General features: G+C 55.6%; 1 protein-coding gene across 1 annotated transcript in view; it reads right to left on the reverse strand.

Annotated features, from left to right (window-relative positions):
- AR (androgen receptor) overlaps nucleotides 1–21,731 on the reverse strand; it is a 47,215-nt gene extending 25,484 nt beyond the window's left edge. The window contains exon 1 of the mRNA XM_074835030.1: nucleotides 20,863–21,731. Coding sequence (XP_074691131.1) covers nucleotides 20,863–21,731 — 869 coding nt within the window. The remainder of the gene's footprint in view (nucleotides 1–20,862) is intronic.
- Between the last annotated feature and the right edge of the window lie 322 nt (nucleotides 21,732–22,053).

The raw sequence follows: 22,053 nt of genomic DNA on the forward strand, positions 1-22,053 counted from the left end.
TTGGCTTCAGCAGCGAGGCCCAGACATCAAAAGAAGGACTCTGCACGCTCATTAAGCTACGTGATCCCACTCCATTAAGGTCACTGTTGCCACTTCACTACAGATGAATTTATCCTTTTGATTCTTAAGTTAAACAAATTATTTTTTCCTAAACTATCAAACTGCCTTAAGCTATTCTTTTTTGTCTTGCTTGTGTTCTACCTAGTCCCTCTTTCAATACCCGGCAACGGCTGGACTGAACCTTCTTCCGGGACGCCTTGCTCATCCACATGACTACTAAACCCAGCCAGAAGCCTCTGGTGAAAACATAAAGCATTTGCTGTGGCCGTGTCCCAGCACACTCCTGTTTGTACCCTCCCCATGACCACAGGCACTGCCTCTGCCCCTCCCAGGCACATGGGATACACTGGGACAGTGTCACCGAGGTCCCTGCCCTGGCACAGCCCCGCGGGCAGAGCACGGCGCTGCCAACCACCGAAGGGCGGAAACAAGCTTCAGAGCCAAATATAAAAGTTGCAGGGTCTGCCCTATAATAACTACGATTAAATGCTGGAAGTGGGTCAGTGGGGATTACAGAGCTTTTCATTTTCCACTCGCCGGCTCAGCAGCCTGAAAAACCCAGGCTGGGTTTTCACTCTGGGCAGCTGGAAACAAGGATGGGGATGGAAACCAGCTATTAGCAGGGGCAGAGCGCGGACTCCCACCAGCACCAGGGGCCATCCTGGCCTGTCGCTGCTTTCCCCAACCCCCAGATTTGACACAACCTCTTCCAAGTTGTGCTGGGAAAGCACGAAGAGCCTCCTGCGGCCCTGGCACAACCCGAGCGGGTGCCAAGTGCGAGGAGAGGACCGCGGCCATGCCGAGAGCCAGCCCTGTGCTCCGACCGCGCTGTCCTTGTGCTTCCCTCCACCGCACGCCCAAACCCTCTCGCTCGGCTGCTCCCGTCCCGCCGCCTCCCTCCCGACACACGCTGCCGCACGCTTGTTTGATCAGATCTCTGGAGAAGCTGCTTCTTCAGAAGGCACGGCAGCAGGAGAGGTGCTTGTCAGAATCACAAGTCAGCGCATGTCCAGGCAGTACAGGGAGCAATAGGATTTTACTTACTAAAACTTGCTTTTTGTCAAAACGCTGGATGAGGCAATTAGCTTCTAACAGTCAGGAGGACACCACAACTTTTTGGTCAAAATTAGATCTGCCTTCGGTTTCTGGTATTGTTTGAATGCTTGCAGCTAGCTCTTAGAAATAAAATTATATTAAGAGCAAATGTGACAACATCAGGACTTCTTGGAAAAAATCTTTATACTCAGAAAAGGCCCCATTTGGGCCCACAGTACGAATAAACCCCAAATTCACTGAAACAGAAAACAGCCCTAGGAGAGATGGCAGCTGGAACCCACACCACAAACCTTCTGAAAAGTCTTGGAACTTTTAGAAAAAGGGGTCACACACTAACGCAGACCCTGGGGCAAGGGAACACTGTCCTGCTCCTCAGCCCCAACTGCCGCCCGTGGCCAGCACCCGTCCCCATCCCACAGCTCCGCATGCAGCTCGGCCCCTCCAGGCAAGCAGGGGGACATCTCACACCCCGAAAGAGCGGCTGGCAGCACCGAGGTTTAATTAAGGAAAGATATGCGCATTGTCTGACCTAATCTTCCACTGGGGTTTCCACCTCTGTTAAGCTCTGCCCGGTGCTGGCCCGGCCAAGGCAGGTACCGGGGCAGGTGGCCGCAGGCGGCCCCACGCAGCCCCCCACCACTCCCACCCCTCTCCCACCTCATTTCACTACTCCCAAAGGTGGGAGTACAACCTGCACTGCACAAGGAGCAGCCCCAGGGACATCAGGACTTAAAACCACTCCTAGAGCGACAGCTTAAAGAGCAATCACTCTTAAGGAGAACTGTGGCAAGGACAACGATGCACCCATGTAGGGGCAGCTGCCTGGTTACCAGCTTTTGATCAGATATTTTAATTCTGGTAATAAAAGTAGCTTCTTTAGTCCAGACTATCCACTCCCTTTTGTTCCGCTTTCCCAAGAGACATCAATTAAACTGAAGAGAGAGAGGTTTTAAATGAGAACTGTTTCCTCAAGAACAGATAAGGAACCAATATTGGACTGATTTAAACCATATCACAGGCTGAAAAATACTTTTGAGTACAGAGAGGACTTCAGGGACTGTTGCTGTTGTCAGGTGAACAGCTAGCTGGGATGCTTAATTTCAACCAAAGGTGAACTCTGTTACCAGAGTACCGGTGCGGCTCGCCTCTTGCACAGGTCAGGGCTCTGTCTCTGCTGAAGCACGGCTGTCTTGGCTAAGCCCCTCACCCCTTGAGAATAAAGCATGAAATGGGAAAATTACTGCCGAGATCAAAACCCAGGCTCACCTCTCTCCTCTGAGCAGTTGTGTATTTTGAGAATGCTGCTCTCTTCTATTCCTCATATGAGAGCTATGCAGATCCCACCTAAATTGAAGGTTAATAACTGGAGCAGCAATTTTATCCCGTTCTTCAGGCAAGAAACATTTTGAGTGATTTCTTTTTAGCAGCAGCAATCAGAATCAGTGACTCATCTGTAGATGCTGCTCCACTATCCCTCCCTGACAATCGCAATTTCCAAGGCTTTTCTTGAACTACTGATTAAATGAAGAAGATAGAGTCAGCTGCAACATATCTGCCATAGCGAAGTCCTGATGCAATAAACATCTCCCTGTCTTGCCCCCCCCAGCACCTCGCCCGTCCTCCCGGCACAATCCCACTGTCCCGTCCCCAGGGTCCCCCATGTCCCCCCCCGGGCGCCCAATGCTACAGAGCCTTGGCACTCAGTCTGAGGGGCTGCTGCAGAGCAGACACTGCTAGGAAATAACCAGCAGCAGATATTAAAGCTTTGCTAAAAATGCCTTATTTATCCATCAATTTTTTAGATTCCTGCAGAACCAGAGCTTTCCTCTAATGACCCGTTACGTTTTTCTCCTCTCTATGTGATCACAAATCTGAAAAAGGCTGATTTTTCTTTTCCATAAGGCCCTCCACACTGTGCTTTCCCTATTCTCTGCACTCTGTGTTTCAGATCAGAAATGAGCAGAAGTGACTCTCACGGCAGCAGTTGCTGTGATGACAGAATCAGGACCCCCAGAAGACCTCAGATGATTTTTGAGGCTCAATTATTTAAAGTTGTGAGGTAGATTCACAATTAAGACTCGAGTGGCTTTTTAAATAGCTGTTTCTGCATGAGAAGAGCTGCGCGAGTGCAAACACACCTTCACGCCCGTGGGGATCTAGTGCACATGTGCATCCCTCCGCCAAGGGGGCTCAGCAACCCCCTGCTCGGCCGATCTCGCCCCCGCTACCCACTCACGACAGGAACCAGCGGCAGCTGGCAGACACTCAAGGTTAATCCTGGCCGGGAGACAGGCGGCTCCCGGGTGCAACGCTCCCGCCACCGGCGTTTGCACGGGGCAGCGCTCGGTCCTCAGAGGTGGGTGTTTGGGGAGCAGCTCAGCCGAGCACTCTGGCACCTTCACCACCGGCAGCCGCTGCCCACAGGAAGGATTTGCCCAGGAACACCTTCAATTTTAGAAAGACACCGATTTGCCTTTTCTTTTTTAGAGGGAAAATAGTAAGAAAAACATAACCTAAAACATGGGCAGCTCAGAGCAAGCTGTAATAATGGTACCCTTAATGATGTATTTTCCAGTTTCCAAGAGACCTTTTAAGGGCGTTCTCAAAATATGTAGGCAGTAACACTGCAGTACCCAAAAAGAGGGCTGAGGGGGGCTGTGGGGTGCGAGGACTGGCAGCTCCCTGGGCAGAGCCCTGACACCCACCTGCGCGGGGGGGCCCAGCAGTGTTCGCAGCTCCTGTGCCCTCGCGCCAGGGCCAGGAGGGAGGCTCGGCCACAGGCTCGCCACCGGCTGCTCAAAAGCTTCCCTCCGAGCGGAAGTTTTGCTCTGTCGGTCCCTGCACCCGCCCCACCGAGCCACAGGAACGTGGAGGTGCGACAAAAACGAGCCGCGAGCGCGTTGCGGGGGGCTCCAGGAGACGCGGCCGGAGTTTGTCCAATACGTGGCAAGTGTCACGCTGCCTCAGAAACCCAAAGCAGGGAGATAGCACGGCGCGGGCAGACACAACTGGTGCAGCAGTGACGTCGGGCAGTGATTCCAGCCCTGGCGCACGGCTTGAAGGCCAAGGTCAGGGCTGCTCACAAAGGAGCACGGCGGTTTTCAGGGGGGAGCAAAAATAACCTCGGTATCTCTCTTATGGCTACAGGAAGAATTTTATTCTCATTTCAGAAGGGCTCTTTAAGGAAACTGGGGGCCTGCTGAGCTCCTGCCACATGTCAATATTTCTGTAGAGCAGGAACTGTAATTTGGAAATGCAAGCACTTGTTTGTCAATAGTTCATTTCACCAAACAGCCCGGATTTCACAACACACCCGGGAAACCAAGGGCAATCATGGATAAGAGAAAAGTCAACCACTTCTCACAACCCACAAAGAAAGTTTCCGTCTCAGCACCAGACAGCACACGCTACCCAAAAGGAGCCAAGGCACAACTGCCCCCCCCGCCACCCCCAGAACTTCTGACTCCAAAGACAGACCATGAAAAAGTACAAGTGCTGCTTTATCTGCACAGCTTCTACAGCCTGTGCCTGCTTGCTCAAATAAGAGTAATTCGTTAGGCAATTCACCGTGCTGATACAGCACGATGCATATTCCTCACGCTGTTTTCCATCAGTCTGACATAACTGATTCCACCTCCTTCACTCTTAAATTTGACTACATTTCCCATGTTAAAATTACCCCAACAGCTGCAGCAGCATGACCCGCCAGCTGAAGCGCCAGGCTGCAGCGCTGTCCTGGCACCGTTGTGTGCCGGCGGCTGGCACAGCCATCCCCGAGCTGCCCGTGTCAGCGTGGAACCCACCCCGGGGTTCAGCTGCCTTGTCCAGAAACGTGTCTGCTAGAGCCCAAGGCAGTGGATTTGCAGAGCCGGGGACTCCGGCCTTCAGGGAACTCCCGAGCGGGATCTGCCTGCCCACCCGCGGTGGCCACCGCGCACCCCGGCTCATCCCAGCCCCACCAGAGCCGAGCGCCTTCCGTCACACGCCTCACCCTTCAGGGACAGCGGCTGGGGGTTTTGCCCCTTTACAGCCCTGCACCTAAACTCTGCCTGGCCATAACGCTCAAGAAGATGCTGAGCCATGAACTAAATAAGCGTCTGCACGCAAACTTGGATGACACAGAACATGTACTGCCGTGTCTGAGACGCTGCGATGTCACCGGTACTAAATGTCACCTCTAAAATGGCATCGTCTGTGCATGACGTTTTCAAACACAGTATTAAAAATAACCGGCTTCCCGTCAACGGAGTCACGTGGCTCATGCTGGACCAAGGTCTCATGTCGAGGCACAAGCCCCACATTTAGCCCAGAGCACGATGGTTCACCACAGGCCTGAGACTCGGGCCCTCTTGCACGCTCCCGTTCCACTGCCACTGGCTCCTGCCAGAGCTGAGCTCAACCTGCAACCCAGTTACTAAGCCCCGCCGATTCAGGTAACAAGGCCTGCATGGAAACTTTAAAGCATCCCATCTGCTAAAACACTTTGAGCAGCTTAATCTATAAACACGCAGCCTTGTAGACTGAATTTATTTCCTTTTCTCTAAATAGCCTTGAATATGTTTCTAAACTGACCATGCCTTGTTTTCATGTGTAGCTGCTGGAGGCGGGGAGGCGAGATAGCATCTCCCAGAGCGGAGCACAGCGCACAGTGTGCACCACGGGGACGCGTCCCTGGTAAACACACACAGGAACTTGATCTTCACCGGATTTAAATAAACGTTAGCAGATGACAACGGGTTTTCCAAACATCCCTGGCAGTGAGGGCAAGCAGAACTAGCACGCCCTCCGGAGAAGGTCCTCCCACCGAGAGTGCCCAGGAGCAGCGATCTGGGGCTCCCCAGACGAGAGGGCAGCAGGGACGGCAGCAGGGACGGCAGCAGCAGCTGCCTCCCAGCCCAGGGGGCACAAATAACTTCAACAAGCACAGCCGCCCAGATCCATTCTCAAATCTCCCAAATTAAATTCTCTTTTTTCTTTTCAAAGGCCCTATTCACTAATTTTGACAGTTTATTTTTCACACACTGGGTCCCAACCGCATCCGAAGCCCCACCTCTACCAGCCCAGGCCCAGGCAAGCCCAGGGCTCTTCTCCCTTCGGCATTCCTTCGTGCTGCGGGAAGGCTGCTCTGGCCTGGAGCTGCCCCGCGGGGTGGCCCTTGCCCCTGCACTGGGGGATGGTGCCCACAGCCACCCTGGCCAGCCCAGCCACCGCACACCCGCTGACAGGGTGGACGTCACAACCCAAGCCTGATCTTAATGGTCACCGCTGGCTCTCACCTTCCAATCGTCCCTCAGAAAGAAGCCGAAAATAAGGTTGAAAAGGTGAAAGGAGGCAGGTACGCTGTGCCCCGAATGCAAAGCCGCTCTGCAGCCCCTCTATCGCATGGGTGGCCCCTGCGGCAGGCAGCTGCCTGCAGTCTGGATACAGTACTGAGGCCAAAACTTCTGCCTCAAAACTGATCTCCATCCAGTGAGCTCAAGGAGCAGCTTAATTAAATCAGCTCAGAGAAGACGAAACACTTGATTTCCCCAGACAGAGAAGGTATCTACAAAAAGGGATAGCACAAACATGTGTGGCAAGGTTACGTAAAGATGGGAACTCACCTGATTACAAAGCACGCAAGGGACAAAAAGCAAAACAGGAGTAACGCAAGCGGGCTTCAGCCCTGATGAGCACCCCCGAGGTCAGCAGCGCCGCACACCGCATCGTCCTGGTGACTGCAGAGTCACCTGGAGTCCCCAAGGACAAGACCTTGGTGTCCTTGGTGCCCGAAGAGCCCTACTCATTTCCCAAGGAAACACTCTGTCCTGATTAATACTTTTTAAATTAGTTTAATCCACACCATAATCTTCCATTGTCAAGTCCAACTCCGCTGCTGACAAAAAGAAAATGTGACTATAAAGAAAATTACAAATAACGGGATACTCTTGATCCATATATTTCACACTCCAAGAGACTCTGCCCTCATGCCAGCAGGGAGCACTGGCTTCAGCCCCCTAGAAAGCCTCTTCCTGTACTCCGCTGGGCACCGCAGGCTTGTAGGAGCACGTACTAACAGTCTGCTTTTGTAGGAAGACATTCAGCTTTCCCTCTTTGAAAACCAAGCACAGTGACACTTGTGGAACACTTGGGAAGAGATGATGCGAGTTCCTTGGCAGCTTTTCACAACAGCCAGGTCTGCAGTGCAGATCCCCAACAGTAACAGAAAACTGCTCCCGAAGCCTCTGTAGAGCAGCACCTGCCCCGAGAGTTTTGGCCGGCAGGATACCGGCATGAAGGGAGGCTTCCAAAGAGGTGGTCAGCCAGCACGGACAGACGTGCGCCCAGTGACATGCGTCACCTCCTGTGACCCAGCCATTTGCTCCCCGAGGTATCGCCACAAATCACCTGCCCAGTCAACAAAGCAGGGTTGTCATGTCCCAAACGGAAAACAACAGCTGCCGGGGGAGAGATGATACCTGCCACGGTGCTGGCAGGAGGGGGGCCACTGTCAACCTCGGGCAAGGGGACAGCCCCTCTCCACCCGGCCTGGCAGGGGGGCGAGCGCCACCAGCTCCATCACCGGCCTCCAACGGGAAACCTCAGGGCCCGCGTCCCCCCGGCGCCGCCGGCCAAGTGCTTGCCATCACCTCCATCCCCTGGGCAGCGGGACCAAGGCGGCCGAGCCTCCTCCAGCACTGCCTGCAACCCGCCGAGCCAAGGGGGACTGATTTAAATCAGTGTCATATAGAACTTCAAACGGAATCAGAATTTAATTACACAACAAGGATCTCTCCACTTAAATAATCAGTTTTCACCTTTTCTATGTCTTTTGCAGTGCTCTTCCCCAAAGAATGCATTCAGTAGCGTTCCCTACCTTCACATTTTCTCTGCACAAGGTGCAGAAAGTGTTCATTTTAAATAGAGCCATGTGGATGCCTCTGCAGAGGACGTGACAGTTGTTTTCATTAGTAAGAGCCTTCTCCTGTTTAGCAAATATGCTTTTGTTTTGTGAATCAATTACGCAGTTTGTCACAACTTCTGATTTTCTGTTCTATAACTTAGAAAATGGTGTCTGACACATTTCTTATTTATTAGATGCTGGGTTAATATTTTATTTGAGATATGTCAAGTTGCGTTCAAATGGATCCATAAATTTGATGGAAATTGCTCTTATGGTAAGTCATAACTAAATTTTTAAAGCAGACTGCGTTTCAAAGCAACTGACTACTAACGCCAAGCCAGGCTTATTTGTGAGCTGCAAACTCTGCTGACTGGCCTTTTTCTAAGGGATCTCCCAGATTTAATCGCCGTTGGATAACGCTATCCCATGCCTCATTCTCTACACAGGTCGGAAGAAAACCTCCCACATTTTCTGGCATTTTCAACTCTGGATAGGTCTCAGTTTTGAATGACTAGGCTTTTGACTGAACCGGCAGAATAAACTGGATTTTCTCTACTTTCTGGAGCTGGTTTAGCAACACAGTGAATCCCCAGGGCTGAGGTGCTGACTTCTGCTGGGAGACCAACCTCCTCCGCGAGGCCAGAAAACCCGTGAACCACCCACCGTTATGTCTTACTGAGCTGCCCTGAGTTTCACAGACTCTGGTAAACACAGGCTTCCACATTCTTCCATGATGAGAAAGCGGGACCACGACTCCACACCTTGCCCCACCAACGACACGGGTTTAAGAGCACTCCCTGTGCCTGGGGACACTGAACTGCCACCAGCTCTGCGGCCGGGGACGGCATCTGCCTCTGCACCTGCGGGAGCCCATGCAAACACGTCTGATGATCCCAGCACCCCGTTATCCCACCGAAGAATGGGTTGGTGCATAGAGGGGCCACACTCGAACCTTGGACCACCAGAACAACCTCCAAGGGGAGGGCTCCCAGCCGGAATGCTGAGGGACGTCAGGATTCATTTCCAGACTCAGATATTTAAAATGCCGATACTTTCCCCACTGCATTTGGCAGTGGAATTATTGCTAAGGAAACCGTGCTGCAAATTCTGCATTTTTATTTCTCTATTGGATGAAGCGTGAGTTCAAAATGGGCAGATGGCAGACACAGCAGAATCCAGCATGGAAAAACGAGAAGACCCCAACGACCACTCACACTGGAGGCACCTGAGCGGGCAGGCACACCACGCAGCAAAGCAAAACAAGCAAAGCAAAAGGCGGCATCGCTGCGTTTCAGAGGACCACTGCTCCCGGCTCCCCCGCCTCCCCGCTGCCCCAGCACCCTCCTCCTCCTGGCAAAGCACAGCGGCCCTGGGGACGGATGGGGACGAGAGGAAGAAACAGCAACCTCCAGCCCAGAGAGCAGCCCCCGGCCCCGCAGCATCCCTCTCGCAGAGGGGGGGTGTCGGCACTTGCCGCGGTGGCCGCATGTCGCCAGCCCTGCCAGCTCCCTGCCCTGCCCCACTGCGAGAGCCTGCGGCGGGGCTTTGGGGCTGGCCGAGGTGGGAACTTCAGCCATGCCCTAAGTCACTGGCAGAACTGCTTTATTTTTAGGCATGTTTACACCAAAACCAAACCTTTGCAGAGACACAGCTGCAGGGGCATAAAAATGCTTTTCCTTATTATGTCTGGAAACGGGTATAAGCTGTATCTGCAAAATTTCTCTTCTCCTCTGCTGGCAAACCACTTGTTTTCTGGAGGAAGACTTCACAACTTACGCAACAATATCATCTCCCCGTGCCCTCAAAGCAGACCACGCTTTGAGTCATCTCGTAAAGAGTAAACATGCAAATTACAACGAAGGTTTCACGTATCTACGGTCTTCTTGGCACTCCTAGTCCCAATCTCGGCAGCAGAGGCAACGTCGAGGCACCCCAGGCCGGCACGGCTCTGGGAACAGTGCCTTGACCCCGGTACGTTCGTCTAGCGACACAAGGCACCGAGAGCCAGACCGGCCGTTCCGTGGGCTGAATGGGAAACACAGAGGGCAGAGCCCTGCAGCAGCAGCAAGCGGCTGATCCCGGGGGAGCCATGTGTGTGGGAGGTACCCCCATAACCACAGACAGACACCACAGCCCACAGACCCGCCAGCCGCGCTGGGCAGAGAGCGCCGAGGCGCTTTGGCAAGCATTTACGAGCCCGGCAGCTGGCTTCGCCTCTGCCTCGCCCTTACGAGCAGGCGAAGAATGAAAGCAGCCAGGAATCATTTTCTTTTAAGCCCGCCTGCAAACCAGAGCACAGATGCCAGGTCTAATTTTAGGCCTCTCAGCCTTGAGAGTGTTCTCTTAATTCTCTTTTAAGCGAGCAGCAGGATAATAATCTCAGGACAAAGCTGCCGAAGCGGCCAAGCACCTGCCTTGACCCCAACTCTTGGAAAGGTGGAGGGTGCGCGGGGGCTGAGCCCCATCCTCTCCTCCAGCCGCGAGGGCAGGCTCAGCCCCATCGGCAGCAAAGGGCTCCTCGACAATCCCAGGGGATCCCGCAGGACACACAGAGCCCCCGCCAATAACTGGAAACCAGCGCACGGAGGGACCTGCCCGCTGCCGCCCGGCGAACCTCAGGCCACCACCTCACCCTGCCCGGACGCAGACGACTGTTCCAAGGCAGGCCAGAATTCAAGGGTTTACACGCCAATGTGGCAAAATGGAAGTGGAGCGGGACAAAGGGAGAACTGCGGCCCCCCAGGCCCTTCAGCTGCCACCACAGCCCAGCCCCGTCCCACCCTCAGCACAGTGACGGCAGAGGATGCTCCGTCCTGCGGGCACCCGGCGCTGCCCCGCTCTGCTCCCCCTTCCAAGTCACCTCCGAAACGGCCGGGAACCACAGGTCTGGCGTTTGGCACGGGCTGTGCCGTAAATAAGAAAGGGAAGAAAATCCCTGTGCTGCTATTTTTTTTTTTCCTAACCATTTAAAGATGTTCCTGGGGACTCGGGAGCAGATCAGGAAGTAACGGATCTCTTTGCAAGTGGAAGATCGTATTACAGGGAAAGACTTCCTTCCCCGACCGACCGCAGGGGACACATAAAAACAAAACAAGGAACTGAAGACCAGAAAGCTAAATCCATGTGAACAGACTGAGATCAACTCGCACGTCCCAAAGTGTCCGAGCACACACGGGGACAACGCCCGGGGCCAGCTGAGGAGGGGACATGATCCCCACGGGAGCCACGGCTCCGGGCTTCGGGCCTGAGGGGGACACGTGTCACCCAGCCCAACCCTGCCCAACCGAGCCGGAGGTGGCGGGAGAAGGGGCAGGGGCTGACCTGGGGGGCCAGTTCTCAACTCCGTGCCCGAGCTGGGCGAGGAGGCGATGCCGATCTCACGCCAGCCCCCGCAGGGAGGCTCGCGGAGCCCCATCCAGCCGGGGGGAGCCGTGGCCAGCACCCCCTTCCCCACGGACACTGCGGGGCCGAGCGCCCACTTCCGCACGTCCCCTCCACAGTCTGCAGAGGGATGCTGCAGCACCGGGGCGAGGGATGGAGGTGTTCTACCAGAAGAGAATACGCACACAAAAACCACGCGTTGTGTCCACGGGTGGAAGACGACACAAGCCCCCGAATGCACACGCACACACACACACGATCCAAGAAAAATGTAGATCATCTGAACAATATTTGCAGGCGGTATTTCATTTTCCAGTTAATGCACCTAATTGCCACCCCGATGAAAGCAATTAACCTCATCTGCACGCAAATTACTTTCCTCCTTTTCTCTCTTTTAAAAGAGGAAAGAGGAGCTGCCGAGACAGCCCGTCCAAACCTTCCCCAACGGCATGTCAGAAACTGCATGGACACTGCCGCTGCCCACTCCAGATAGGCGGGGAGGGGGAGGAGGCAGGAGCCTTCGCTAGGAAATTACTGATACAAAAACTTGCATCTGGACTCTGTTCTCAGCACACGGGCCAAGGTCAAAGCATTTTTTTTGCCCTTTCTAACCAGCAAAGAAGCTAATGCAGCTAAAATATGTTAACACCAGCCAAACTGCTGAAAGGTTGGTGAGAAAACACCGGAAAAAGAAGCAACGTATCATCTAGGGAAAGACAAGAAGCAGCTCTCTAAGGCCTTCCCCAACCACTGAGAACACAGGGCCAGGGGAGGCAAAGTTCAAGGGTTTTCCCACCTTGTCCCAGGAACTGAACATGTCCCAGTGCCTCCATAAAATGTATTTTTAGGAAATCTGCAGCCCCCGCTCTGGGACTGCTCCCGATAGCAGCAATTCCAGGCGCACCCAGCAGGACGGTGGCCTGGCACATGGGTGAAGATGCCATTGTAAGGCAGGATTTACCCCCGAGGCTCTGCCCAAAGCCACTGGTTTCAACCAGCCCCTTCCTAGTCCCCACAGGAGCACATCGGTGCGGAGGAGAGGGCACCCCCCAGCCTGCACCCACCCATCCTCAGATGAGTCTCCAGCACATCATGCCCCAGGCTCCAGCAAGAGCTTAACCCTGAGCTCCGCAGGCAGTGCTCCCTCACTCTTGCAGCAAAGCATGCCCCGCATGAACGCTACTGCTGTCCCAGAACTGGTGGCTCTGCACTGACTTTCTAAGCCTTATTTAAGACACATATTTTTCTCCCAGAGCTGCTTTGGAAGTGGCAACCACCTTGCCTGAAATCTTGAGCTCAGTACAGTCCATGGCACCACACAGCCCCTCAGCAGCGCAAAGGAGGCACCCAGCCAGCCCCTCCAGCAAAACCACGGGCTTATCCATATTTGTTTATTACAGTGTGCTCCGTTCCGATTCTTGACTGCACAGGGAAGTCACCAGGAGACCTGCAGGGAGCTGGGGGTGTAACTCACCCAGTGCGGATATCCAAGACGCCTGGAGCCGGGCAGCATCCAATTCCCACCCCAGTGGGACGGGCGCCCACTGCCCGGGGAAAGGGCAGCAGCTATAAATACCTCTAGAGCTGGGCTGTGTTTTTAAGATGATTTCTACTACTGCAAAACCACTTAATCTGTGGTCTGTGCCCCGTTCTTACCGCTTCTGAGGACATGTCAGTGTTTGGACGTTCTTTGTTCTCATTATTTAAAAAGGCCTCCCCAGATGGGGGGCTGGGGAGCTCCAAACCACAGAGGAGCGCGGGCGACCTTGCTCCTTCTGGCTTCTGCTCAGATTGCATGGAACAGGAAAAAAAATGTGGCAAGAGAGCAGCCAGAGTTGAGCCTGCCCTCCCTGCCCACCCTGTCCCTGCCCGCGCAGGCACCGGGGGAGCACAGAGGCTCCCGCCCGGGTCCCCCAAGGTGAGGTGCTGCACTCCCGTAACCCCTCTCCTGCAAACACTGTCCCCGTGCCCAGAGCTGGACGGGGTCGGACACCTCCGAGGGCAGCACTCGGGCCTGCTAAAGCAAACAGGAGCATGGACAGGGTGCAAAGTCCAGCACACAAGCACACTTCAGTGGGATGCTCTCCCAAAACCCAGCACAAAACCCGAGACAGCCCCCAGGCACCCAGCTCCGACTGCTGCGGGGGCCCACGGCCCTTATATGCTCCGAGAGCCCAAAGCCACCCGCTTGCGCCTCCCCCATCTACAGAAAAAGCATAATACCTGTTCTGCATGGTTGCCTGGAGGCTAAATGAATTGCTGCTCATAAGTGCTTCACAAGAAAAGTGCCATAAAGGCACAAAGTACTATTACTGGTAGTATTTTTATTACTGTTAGAGGATGCATTGAACTTCACTTAAACTTCACTCGCAAGAAGAATGGGGGTTGCAATTGTTTTTAAGGCAGAATAAAACAAAATGCACATTGCAATGACTGGGCAGGCACCTTGCCCAGAGCAGGGAGACATCTTGATGTGGGGCTGGGGCTCACCTGGGGCTCTGCCCCGCAGCTGGAGCTGGGCAAGGACCGACCTGCAGCAGGAGATGGGCAAGCGGTGCAGGCAGCGCAGGCAGAGCAGCAGAGACAGAGACAGCAAAAGGCAATATGGATGAAGAACCTCCGTCACAAGGCTTTGCCATGACAACTGGGCTAGTTCCTTTTTATTTTAATGAGCTCACTCATACCACTATTATTGCTAAGAAATAAAGCCGGTTCTGGTCCACGCAGAGTGCAGGGACTATCAATTCCAGGGCCACCAGCCTGCCCGAGTTAAAATCCCAAAGTGACCAAACTGCTTTCTTCCACCACAGGAAAACAAAGAGAGCCTGGTTCCTCTGTGGCTTTCAGCCTCGAAGGTCGGGTCAGGGCTGGACGAGGTCACTCCAACTCAAAAGCCAAGAAGGCTCATCCATGCAGGCGCAGCCAGGTCCCCCGCAGAGCATTCCCAAACCCACATAATTGGTGGTTACCCTCCACAGACCCCTAAACCAGTCCAGAAGTCCCCAAGGACCTGTGGACGGACCGAAGGCTGCTGCCCCAAAGCTTCGGCATGATGCTGGCCGACCCGAGGCAGCCGGGGCCCAGGCCCCCCAGCCCCACAGCCCCCCAGCACAGCTGAGCCGAGGTTTATCTCGCCTCCTCTTCCCTCCGCAACTGCTGGCCCTGACGTCTCACAACCAGCATCTCAAAATGCCGAGAGTCACTGAATGATGGAAAATGACCATCATCTCTCTGTTTTTTTCCCTTCCCCTACATCAGTACTGCCCTGTCCCATATGACTAAAAAAATGTCCCATATTTTAGGAAATTTTGGCATTTCTTCCTGCAATGGCACCATTTCCAGCTTTCCCCCCTGTCCAGCGGCACACTTTCCTCCCCTCCCCATGCACAGACTGTCTGCTGATCAGCTCATTTTCACTGTGCTTTTTCCTTGAAACAGCCCATCTGAAATCTTGCTCTCAAAGCACCGTGTGCCTTTATCTTTCCTTCGCCCGAGAGACGCAATTCGAAGGTGCCCCCCAGCACGGACACAGAGCGAACCGTTGTCTCCTGCCCGGAGCTACGCATGGCCTTGGAGGGTCCTCGGCGCGGGGAGACGCGCATCGGCCGGAAGGGTGATGCCCAGGAATTCAGCATTCACCGCCTCGTTACACTGTTTCTGCTTTAATTCTTGCCAGGATTGTCCCACACCTTCCTCGGTCTGAAGCGAGGGACCGGAGGCACAGACTTCCAGGAATCACCACCGCGGGGACTGGCATCAGCCGTGATGATGTGCCCCAGGGTCGATGCCTGACCTGTGGCCACCTGCGAAGGAAATGGGGGTGGAAAGGTGCAGCTGGGCACCGGCACGGTTTTCTTTCAGATATGGCAATATGCAAAAGTTCCTACACGGGCTGCAGAACATGCCTTCTCTCTCACTCACAGTGGGTATATTGAAATACGTTGCCCTTCTGGCCTCAGAAAAAGCACCAAATCACTGCCACTTTATAACTAGCTCTCTTTGGCTGGAGTGAAGTTCTCCAAACAGGAAAACCAATGGGTTATCTACAGACTGGCTGCAAGAAGACAAAGCACAGCGATTACCTGCGTACCAGGAAAATACCAGTGAACACTGTAAACAGCAGAAAAAATGTAAAAGCTGTACAAGTAGGAGAATAGCTGTGGTGGGCAAATCCCTTACAGCTTCCCGCCCTGAAGTCCTCGATAATATAGGACAGAGCACACAAAATGCCTGTATAACTCAAACCCAGCAATGCTCTTAAAGCTTCTCATGAATTATTTCTTTGGTGAAATTTTCTGAATTCTCAGCCACTGTCTTCTATGCCAAGCGTCACGTGGAGCCTATCCTGTCACTGCAACCAGCACTTAAGGGAAACCAGGGGGAGAAAAAAAGGAGTCACTGTTGATATCAAGCATGAGACATTGGAATCAGTTTCCAGAGGGTGCAAGAGCTCAAAAATTCAAGACATGGGGAGAAGAGGATGGGGAAAAGTCTGCCCGTGAGCAGTTTTATAACAAGCGGGTGAAAAGGCAAAGAGATGGGTTTGTGTTGTAAGAACGGACGGGCAGGTCCCCCCCAAACACACCGCGTGTGTATGTCCTCCACAGCCCGTCCCTGAGCAGGGTGACATCTCCCCTTCCCAACAGTAAAGGGAGAGCTGGAGAGTGGGAGAGTCAGCATGAGAGGAAAGAGAGGGAGGGACAGATCGAGAGGGAGCGGAAAAGGAGGAAACCGTTTTATGATACTTGGTATATGCTACAGAAATACTAAGAAACCCCAGAACCAAAATCAGTTGAGTGGAAGGAACAAGTTGGAAACGGTTATTTTTCCTTCTTTCATTGCCACAGACCTAAATCCCAATGTAATGGCAAAGGAAAGGGCTGTGCCAGCCCCTCGGACAGAGCCTTCACTGCTGGGGCCGCTGCCCCAGCAAGCACAAACCTGGCTGAGGACTGGGAGTACCAACACTTTTCAACGCCCATGGGCTCAGCCACCTGTTGGCACAAGGACCACGAGTGTTTTCTGGGCGGTTCTGGGCACCTTCAGGAGAAAAGAGCCCGTCCCTCCACGTGTCACACCACCGGCACCCAGGCTGCTGAGGTGGACTGCAGCGCGCACCCAGCCTCAAGTCCAACAGCCCGTCTTTGGGAAGGGCTCCTCGTGGGCTCCCCGGGGAACCGCCTGGGGAAAGGGATAATCTCATTTATCAATTTAAAAGAAAACTCGCTCACAGGAAAGGCTATATAAATCAGCACCCTCAAAACAAAATGAAAACAGCTCAGCTAGCTAAGTGTGGAAAAAATAAAAGAGCTTTGGATCGCATGTCACAGTTTTTCAGACAGCAGCTCTCAGGAGCAAGAAAAAGGAGCCGAACTGCTGTGCCCCAGCAGAGCCACGGGGCAGCTGGCAGTGCCCCCCTCTGCGCCTCTCCCCGCTCACGAGGGGCTCCCTGCACCTGCTGCTATTCTGCGGGAGTAAGGCTTGGGCAGAACTTTAACACCCCGGCTACTCCAGGTGTCCTGCCTCGGTGCATCACTCATTTCCCAGCCTTAACTCGAGCCATGACAGACGAGCATCACGTCCCAGCCTGGTAGTGTGCCAACTCCCACTCGAAGGAGCCCCGAGCTCTCTAAACCAGGCACAGCCCTGGCGCAGGACTGGCACTGTAGTCTGTGTTTAAAACAGCCTTCTCGTGCCTGTCAGTAGGGACAAGAATCAACAGGTGAGGAGGAAGAATTTTTTTTAATGTTTTCTCTTCTTCTACCAGGAGCCATCAAAAAGCTTCAGCACATCAGTGACTCCCCCAGCCACCCGAGGTTCGCCGTCCACGGACCGCACCAGGCGCTGCGGCCCATGAGTATGTGAAGCTGGCCAGAGGGACAGGCTTCAGGAGCAGCGTTCTTCCACGCACGGCTGGTCTTCTAAAGAAATACCCACGTAATGCCGCCGTTCACCTGAGCGGAAAGGTCACAGTGACGACGGCAGGCAAGAGGGGTCATCCCCTTCCCAAGGGCTTCCAAGTCCCGCTGTGAAGAGCCGAGGGTCCCCTCCCAGGGAAGGGGGCGTGGGCGGCCAGCGGCCACAGGCCAGGAGCCAGAGCAGCCTGGAGAACAGCCTCCTCTCATCTGTCAGTGTAATCACCTGCCCTTGATCTCCTTATCACAATCTTATCTCCTTCAATGGGTAGAAATTATTACTGGCGTTATCTGCAAGCGGTATCACAATTACATAGCTGGCCACAAAAAAGATTATACAGCCGTCATGGCAGGTGATGCATAAACACAGGGCACTCGCCGAGCTGATTACACCCAGCCGGAGAAAGGAATCCACGGGTAGGTGTGAGCAGCAAACACAGGGATACCAGACAGGTAACAATAGTAATAGCAAACGCCACTTAAACATCTGAAGCTGCACAGACAGCTAGATTTTTCTGAGGCAATTACCCCTTAAATTCGTTTATCACCTTTGTTCCCATCGCTTCAGTAATAGCTCCTTCCTTGATTCCATTTTAGCCTAAACCACATAGGCCTACACCACTTCCCCGCCGCTGCGATTTGATCTGACAAGTCAGTTTGGTGCCGTAACCTTGGATTTATTCTATCAGTGCTGTGTCTCACTCTTAAGATAGGTTATTGAGTCACCTCAAAGACTGCTGGTAGTAATTATGCAATAACCAGAGCACAAAGGTAAACAGCTGCAAGCCCACAGTGTAGCAAAAGCCTGGATTAATTTGCTAATTATATGTAAGCATTACTGGCACAATCAGGTACACCACATCAAAAGCTTTCAATTAAATCAAATTGTGCTAATGCCTACTTCGCTTCCCCTGCCACCTTTCGGTGCCTCTAAACCCAGACAAACCCCCTCTGCACATGCAAAGGCGCAGGCAGCTGTTACAGAGCTGCACTGGTCCCCCCAAATATTAAGAAACTGTTCATGCTTTAGTGTCATATATGGGTGGGATGTCTCTGACTTAAAAAATGCCCCCCTATACCTGACCCAGACTGTGCCAGCACAGAGACAGTGTTTTGAGAGGTTCCCCTCAGAGGGGAGAGATGCGATCCCACGAGCACAAAGTGGGACCGTTACAAAAAAGGGAAGAACTAGGAGCAACACACCCTAAAACGCTCTTTACCCTGCGGAGGAGACGGGGCCGCTGCCAGCACCACGGCCCAGGGAAAGGCTGAGCCCAAGAGGGTAAAGCTTTCTGTGCTACTTAAGCCTAGCACTAGTAGCTCACAGGGGCATACAGGTCCTGAGCAGAGCATCCCCTGTGAGGGAACTTTACATCAGTTTAGCTCCCACAACCCTCTCTCCTCGCCGCCCGGGGAGCCGGTACCTGACCCGCTGCCATCGGCAGCACCGCACCGGCACCGCTGCTCCAGGGGAACGCAAACAGCCACCGCAGCCGACAGGCAGCTGAGGTTAACGGAGGCTCTGCTGGGATGGGCTATAAACCTGGCAGCCATCAACCCCCACGGCTTTAGCAAGACCAGGAACGCTCCGCTTTCCTTACAGCATTGTAAAATCGGATCTGAACCCAGAGCAGGGTTCAAACACTGTCTGCCACCCCCCTGCAGCCGTCGGGTAACACTGTACGAGCCACCGAGCTCAACGGACAAGACGAGGGTATTTTAGAGGGTCTGTGCTACCCCCGGCCCCCGTGGGGAATGGGGACAGGGACGTGCATGAGGAAGAGGAGGATACCACCCTTCTCACGGGATTATAAGGGAGACGTCGTTCATCTCCCAGGCAGGATTCAGGCACGCTTTACCTGCTCCCCCCGTCCCCCCAAACCTGCCCTCCCTAACGCAGCATCCCCTGCCCACACGGGGCTGTCTGCCGGCCCAGCCCAAGCAGTGTGAGCCCCTGCAAGGTCGAGCCTTCTGCCATCAAAAACCCGCTGGCAGCGTTTGGGCAGTTGAACGTTTCCAGCTTTATTCAGCCCTGCTCCCTCCGATTCCGGCCGAGAGTCACCCAGGCTCCGGAGGAAGGCACGCGGCTCACAGCTGGACTCACTCTGACCTGTCCTTGCTTTTATCCCTTTTTTTTCTTTGCCAAGCCCTCAAATAAATTATCAGGTGGATGATAATTACTGCACTGCCCCAATAAACCTGTGAGCATTTCAAAGCAAGGAAACAAGCCCAGGGGCACAGCTGCTGCCCTGTGCTAATTTAAAGGGAAAATCTAATTACTCATTTCCATGTCGGCTCCCAGCAGACACGGTACCACGGGGTGAAGCGTGGGGATGTGAAACTCCACCGATGCAAACCCAGCTGAGGCCACACTGAGCCTGCGGCTGGGGCCATCCCCGAGGCAGCACAGAAATAAACCCTTTTGCAGACACGTTCTCGCTGCCATTTCCCTCCGCTGTGGCGACTCTCACGCAGAAACGCGTTTTGCCATGCAGAGAGCTGACAACGCAGCTCGCCCGCCTGAGCCTTAGGTGGTGTCTACCTGTTCTACAGGGACAGTTAATCTCCTTTCCTGAGGTTAATCCACCAGGAGAAATTATTTTTGATCGAATCCTTCTTCTCAAACGAACCTTTCCTCCTCTGCTGTATTCCTAAATACTCTCCTGTCTCCACTTTAAAGCACGTTTTCTGTCTGTATTTAAGCAGAGCTTCCAAGCGCACGCAGCATTTCTCTGCCCATAGGTTGAGCAGTTCCAGCTCACTCTGCCCAGCCCGTTCCCCATCCATCTGGCTGACGGCAGAGCAAGGCACAGGCACAATTTTAACTCAATCCTGAGATCGGTCAGTGCTTCAGGCGCAGCGTCCCGATTCCCGCGCGCTTACAGCGGCCGAGGGAAGGGGGTAACAGATGCAGAACGACGCAAACAACCTTAAGGGGACGGCGGGGAATACCGGGAGTTTAGCGCCCAATTTCTGATTCAATATTGCCTACTAAGTCCCCAGTGACACCATGTCTGTGAAAGCAAAGGCTCTGCCAGGGAAGGGGTGAATCAAGCCAAGGGCAGCCAGGACAGAGATGGGCTGGACCCGCCGCGTTTGCCAGGGCAGCTGTGGGAGGCAGTGGGGCAGCAGGGTGCTCATGGGCTGCGAGGTGCCTGCTCTGGATGCGGGGTGCTGGTAGGATGCAGGGTGTGGGATGTGTGATGCGGGCTAAGGGGCGCTGGTGCTGGCGGGTGCAGGATGAGGGGTGCCGGTGCCAGCGGGATGCAGGGTACAGGGTGCTGGTGAGATGTGGGGTGGGACGCGGGGTGCTGGTGCCGGTGGGATGCAGGGTACAGGATGAGAGGTATGGGATGCGGGGTGCGGGATGTGTGGTGCAGGATGAGGGGTGCCAGTGGGATGTAGGGCGCGGGGCGTCAGTTCTGGTGAGATGTGGGCTGCAGGGTGAGGGATGTGGGGTGTGGGATGCGGGGTGCCGGTGGGATGCAGGTGTGGGATGAGGGATGATGGTGGGACACGGGATGATGGGTGCAGGAGGGATGAGGGATGCGGGGCGCGGGTACTCACCGGAGATCGCCGTAGGGGCCGGCATAGCCCTCGGCCCAGGGCCCCAGCTCGCTCTTGACGGCGGCGGCGGGGGAGGCGAAGGGCGCCCGGCCCCCCGGGTACCAGCCGTCGGCGGGGAACTCGGCGGCGTCGGCGGCCGGTCCGCGGCCGCATCCCGGCGGGCCGGGGGGCGGCTCGGCGGGGGGCCCGAAGAGCGGCCCCTCCTCGGCGAGGAAAGCGGCCCAGGGCGGCGGGGGGGGGCCCGGCGGGGCCAGCTCGGCGCCGTAGCGGCACGGAACCCCCCAGCCGCCGCCCGCCGCCGGCCCCCCCGGCCCCTCCAGCTTGACGCGGGCGGGCGGCGGCCCCAGGGCGAAGCCGCGGCAGAGCCCCGGCCCGACGGCGGGAGCCTCGACGGCCGCGAAGGCGGCGGGAGGCTCGGGCGGGCCCGCGGCGGGCAGCGCGAACATACAGTCCTCCCGGGGCGGCGGCGGCTCGGCCGGAGCCTCCGGCGCCTCCAGCGCCAGGCCCATGGAGGCGGACACGGCCCGGCGGAGCTGCTCGGCGCTCTCGCCCAGCGGGTCCTCCCGGGGCGCCGGCTCGGCCTCGGGCAGCGGCGGCAGCGCGCCCGCCTCGCCCAGCAGCTCCCGCAGCTCGCCGGGGAAGGGCGAGCCCATGGCGGGGCCGCCGGCCGGTGGCCCCTTCCCGGGGCCGCGGGGCTCCGGCGGGGGCTGGGGGCTCGGCGGGCGGGGCGGCTGCTGGCTGGCGCCCGGCTCCTCCCGCGGCGCCTGGATCGCCTCGCAAACGCTCTGGAAAAAGGTCTGGAAGGCGCCGCGGAAGGTCCTGCCCGCCGCCCGCGGGTAGACGCGCCCGACCCCCAGCTGCACCTCCATGCCCGCCGAGCGCCGGGCCGCCACGGCGGCGGGGGGCGGAGAACGGCGGCGGGCACCCCCCGCCCCGACGGGCCCCCCCCGCCCCGACGGGCCGGCTACCCGCGGCGCTGCCCCGCCGAGCCCATCCCCGCCGGGGCGGGACGCGCCCTGCAACAGGCAGGAAAAGTTGGAGCGGGCAGGAGCGGCCGCCGCGGGCAGCTGCCTGCGCGCCGGGGGAAAGAAGGGGAGGGGAAGGAGAGAGGGAGGGAGGGGAGGGGAAGGAGGGGAGGCCGCCCCGCTCCGCCGGCGCGGCCCCGGGGCTCGGCGGTGATTTAAGCCGGTG

The sequence above is a fragment of the Strix aluco genome, chromosome 10, assembly GCF_031877795.1.
Source record: "Strix aluco isolate bStrAlu1 chromosome 10, bStrAlu1.hap1, whole genome shotgun sequence".
NCBI classification, from domain to species: Eukaryota; Metazoa; Chordata; class Aves; order Strigiformes; family Strigidae; genus Strix; species Strix aluco.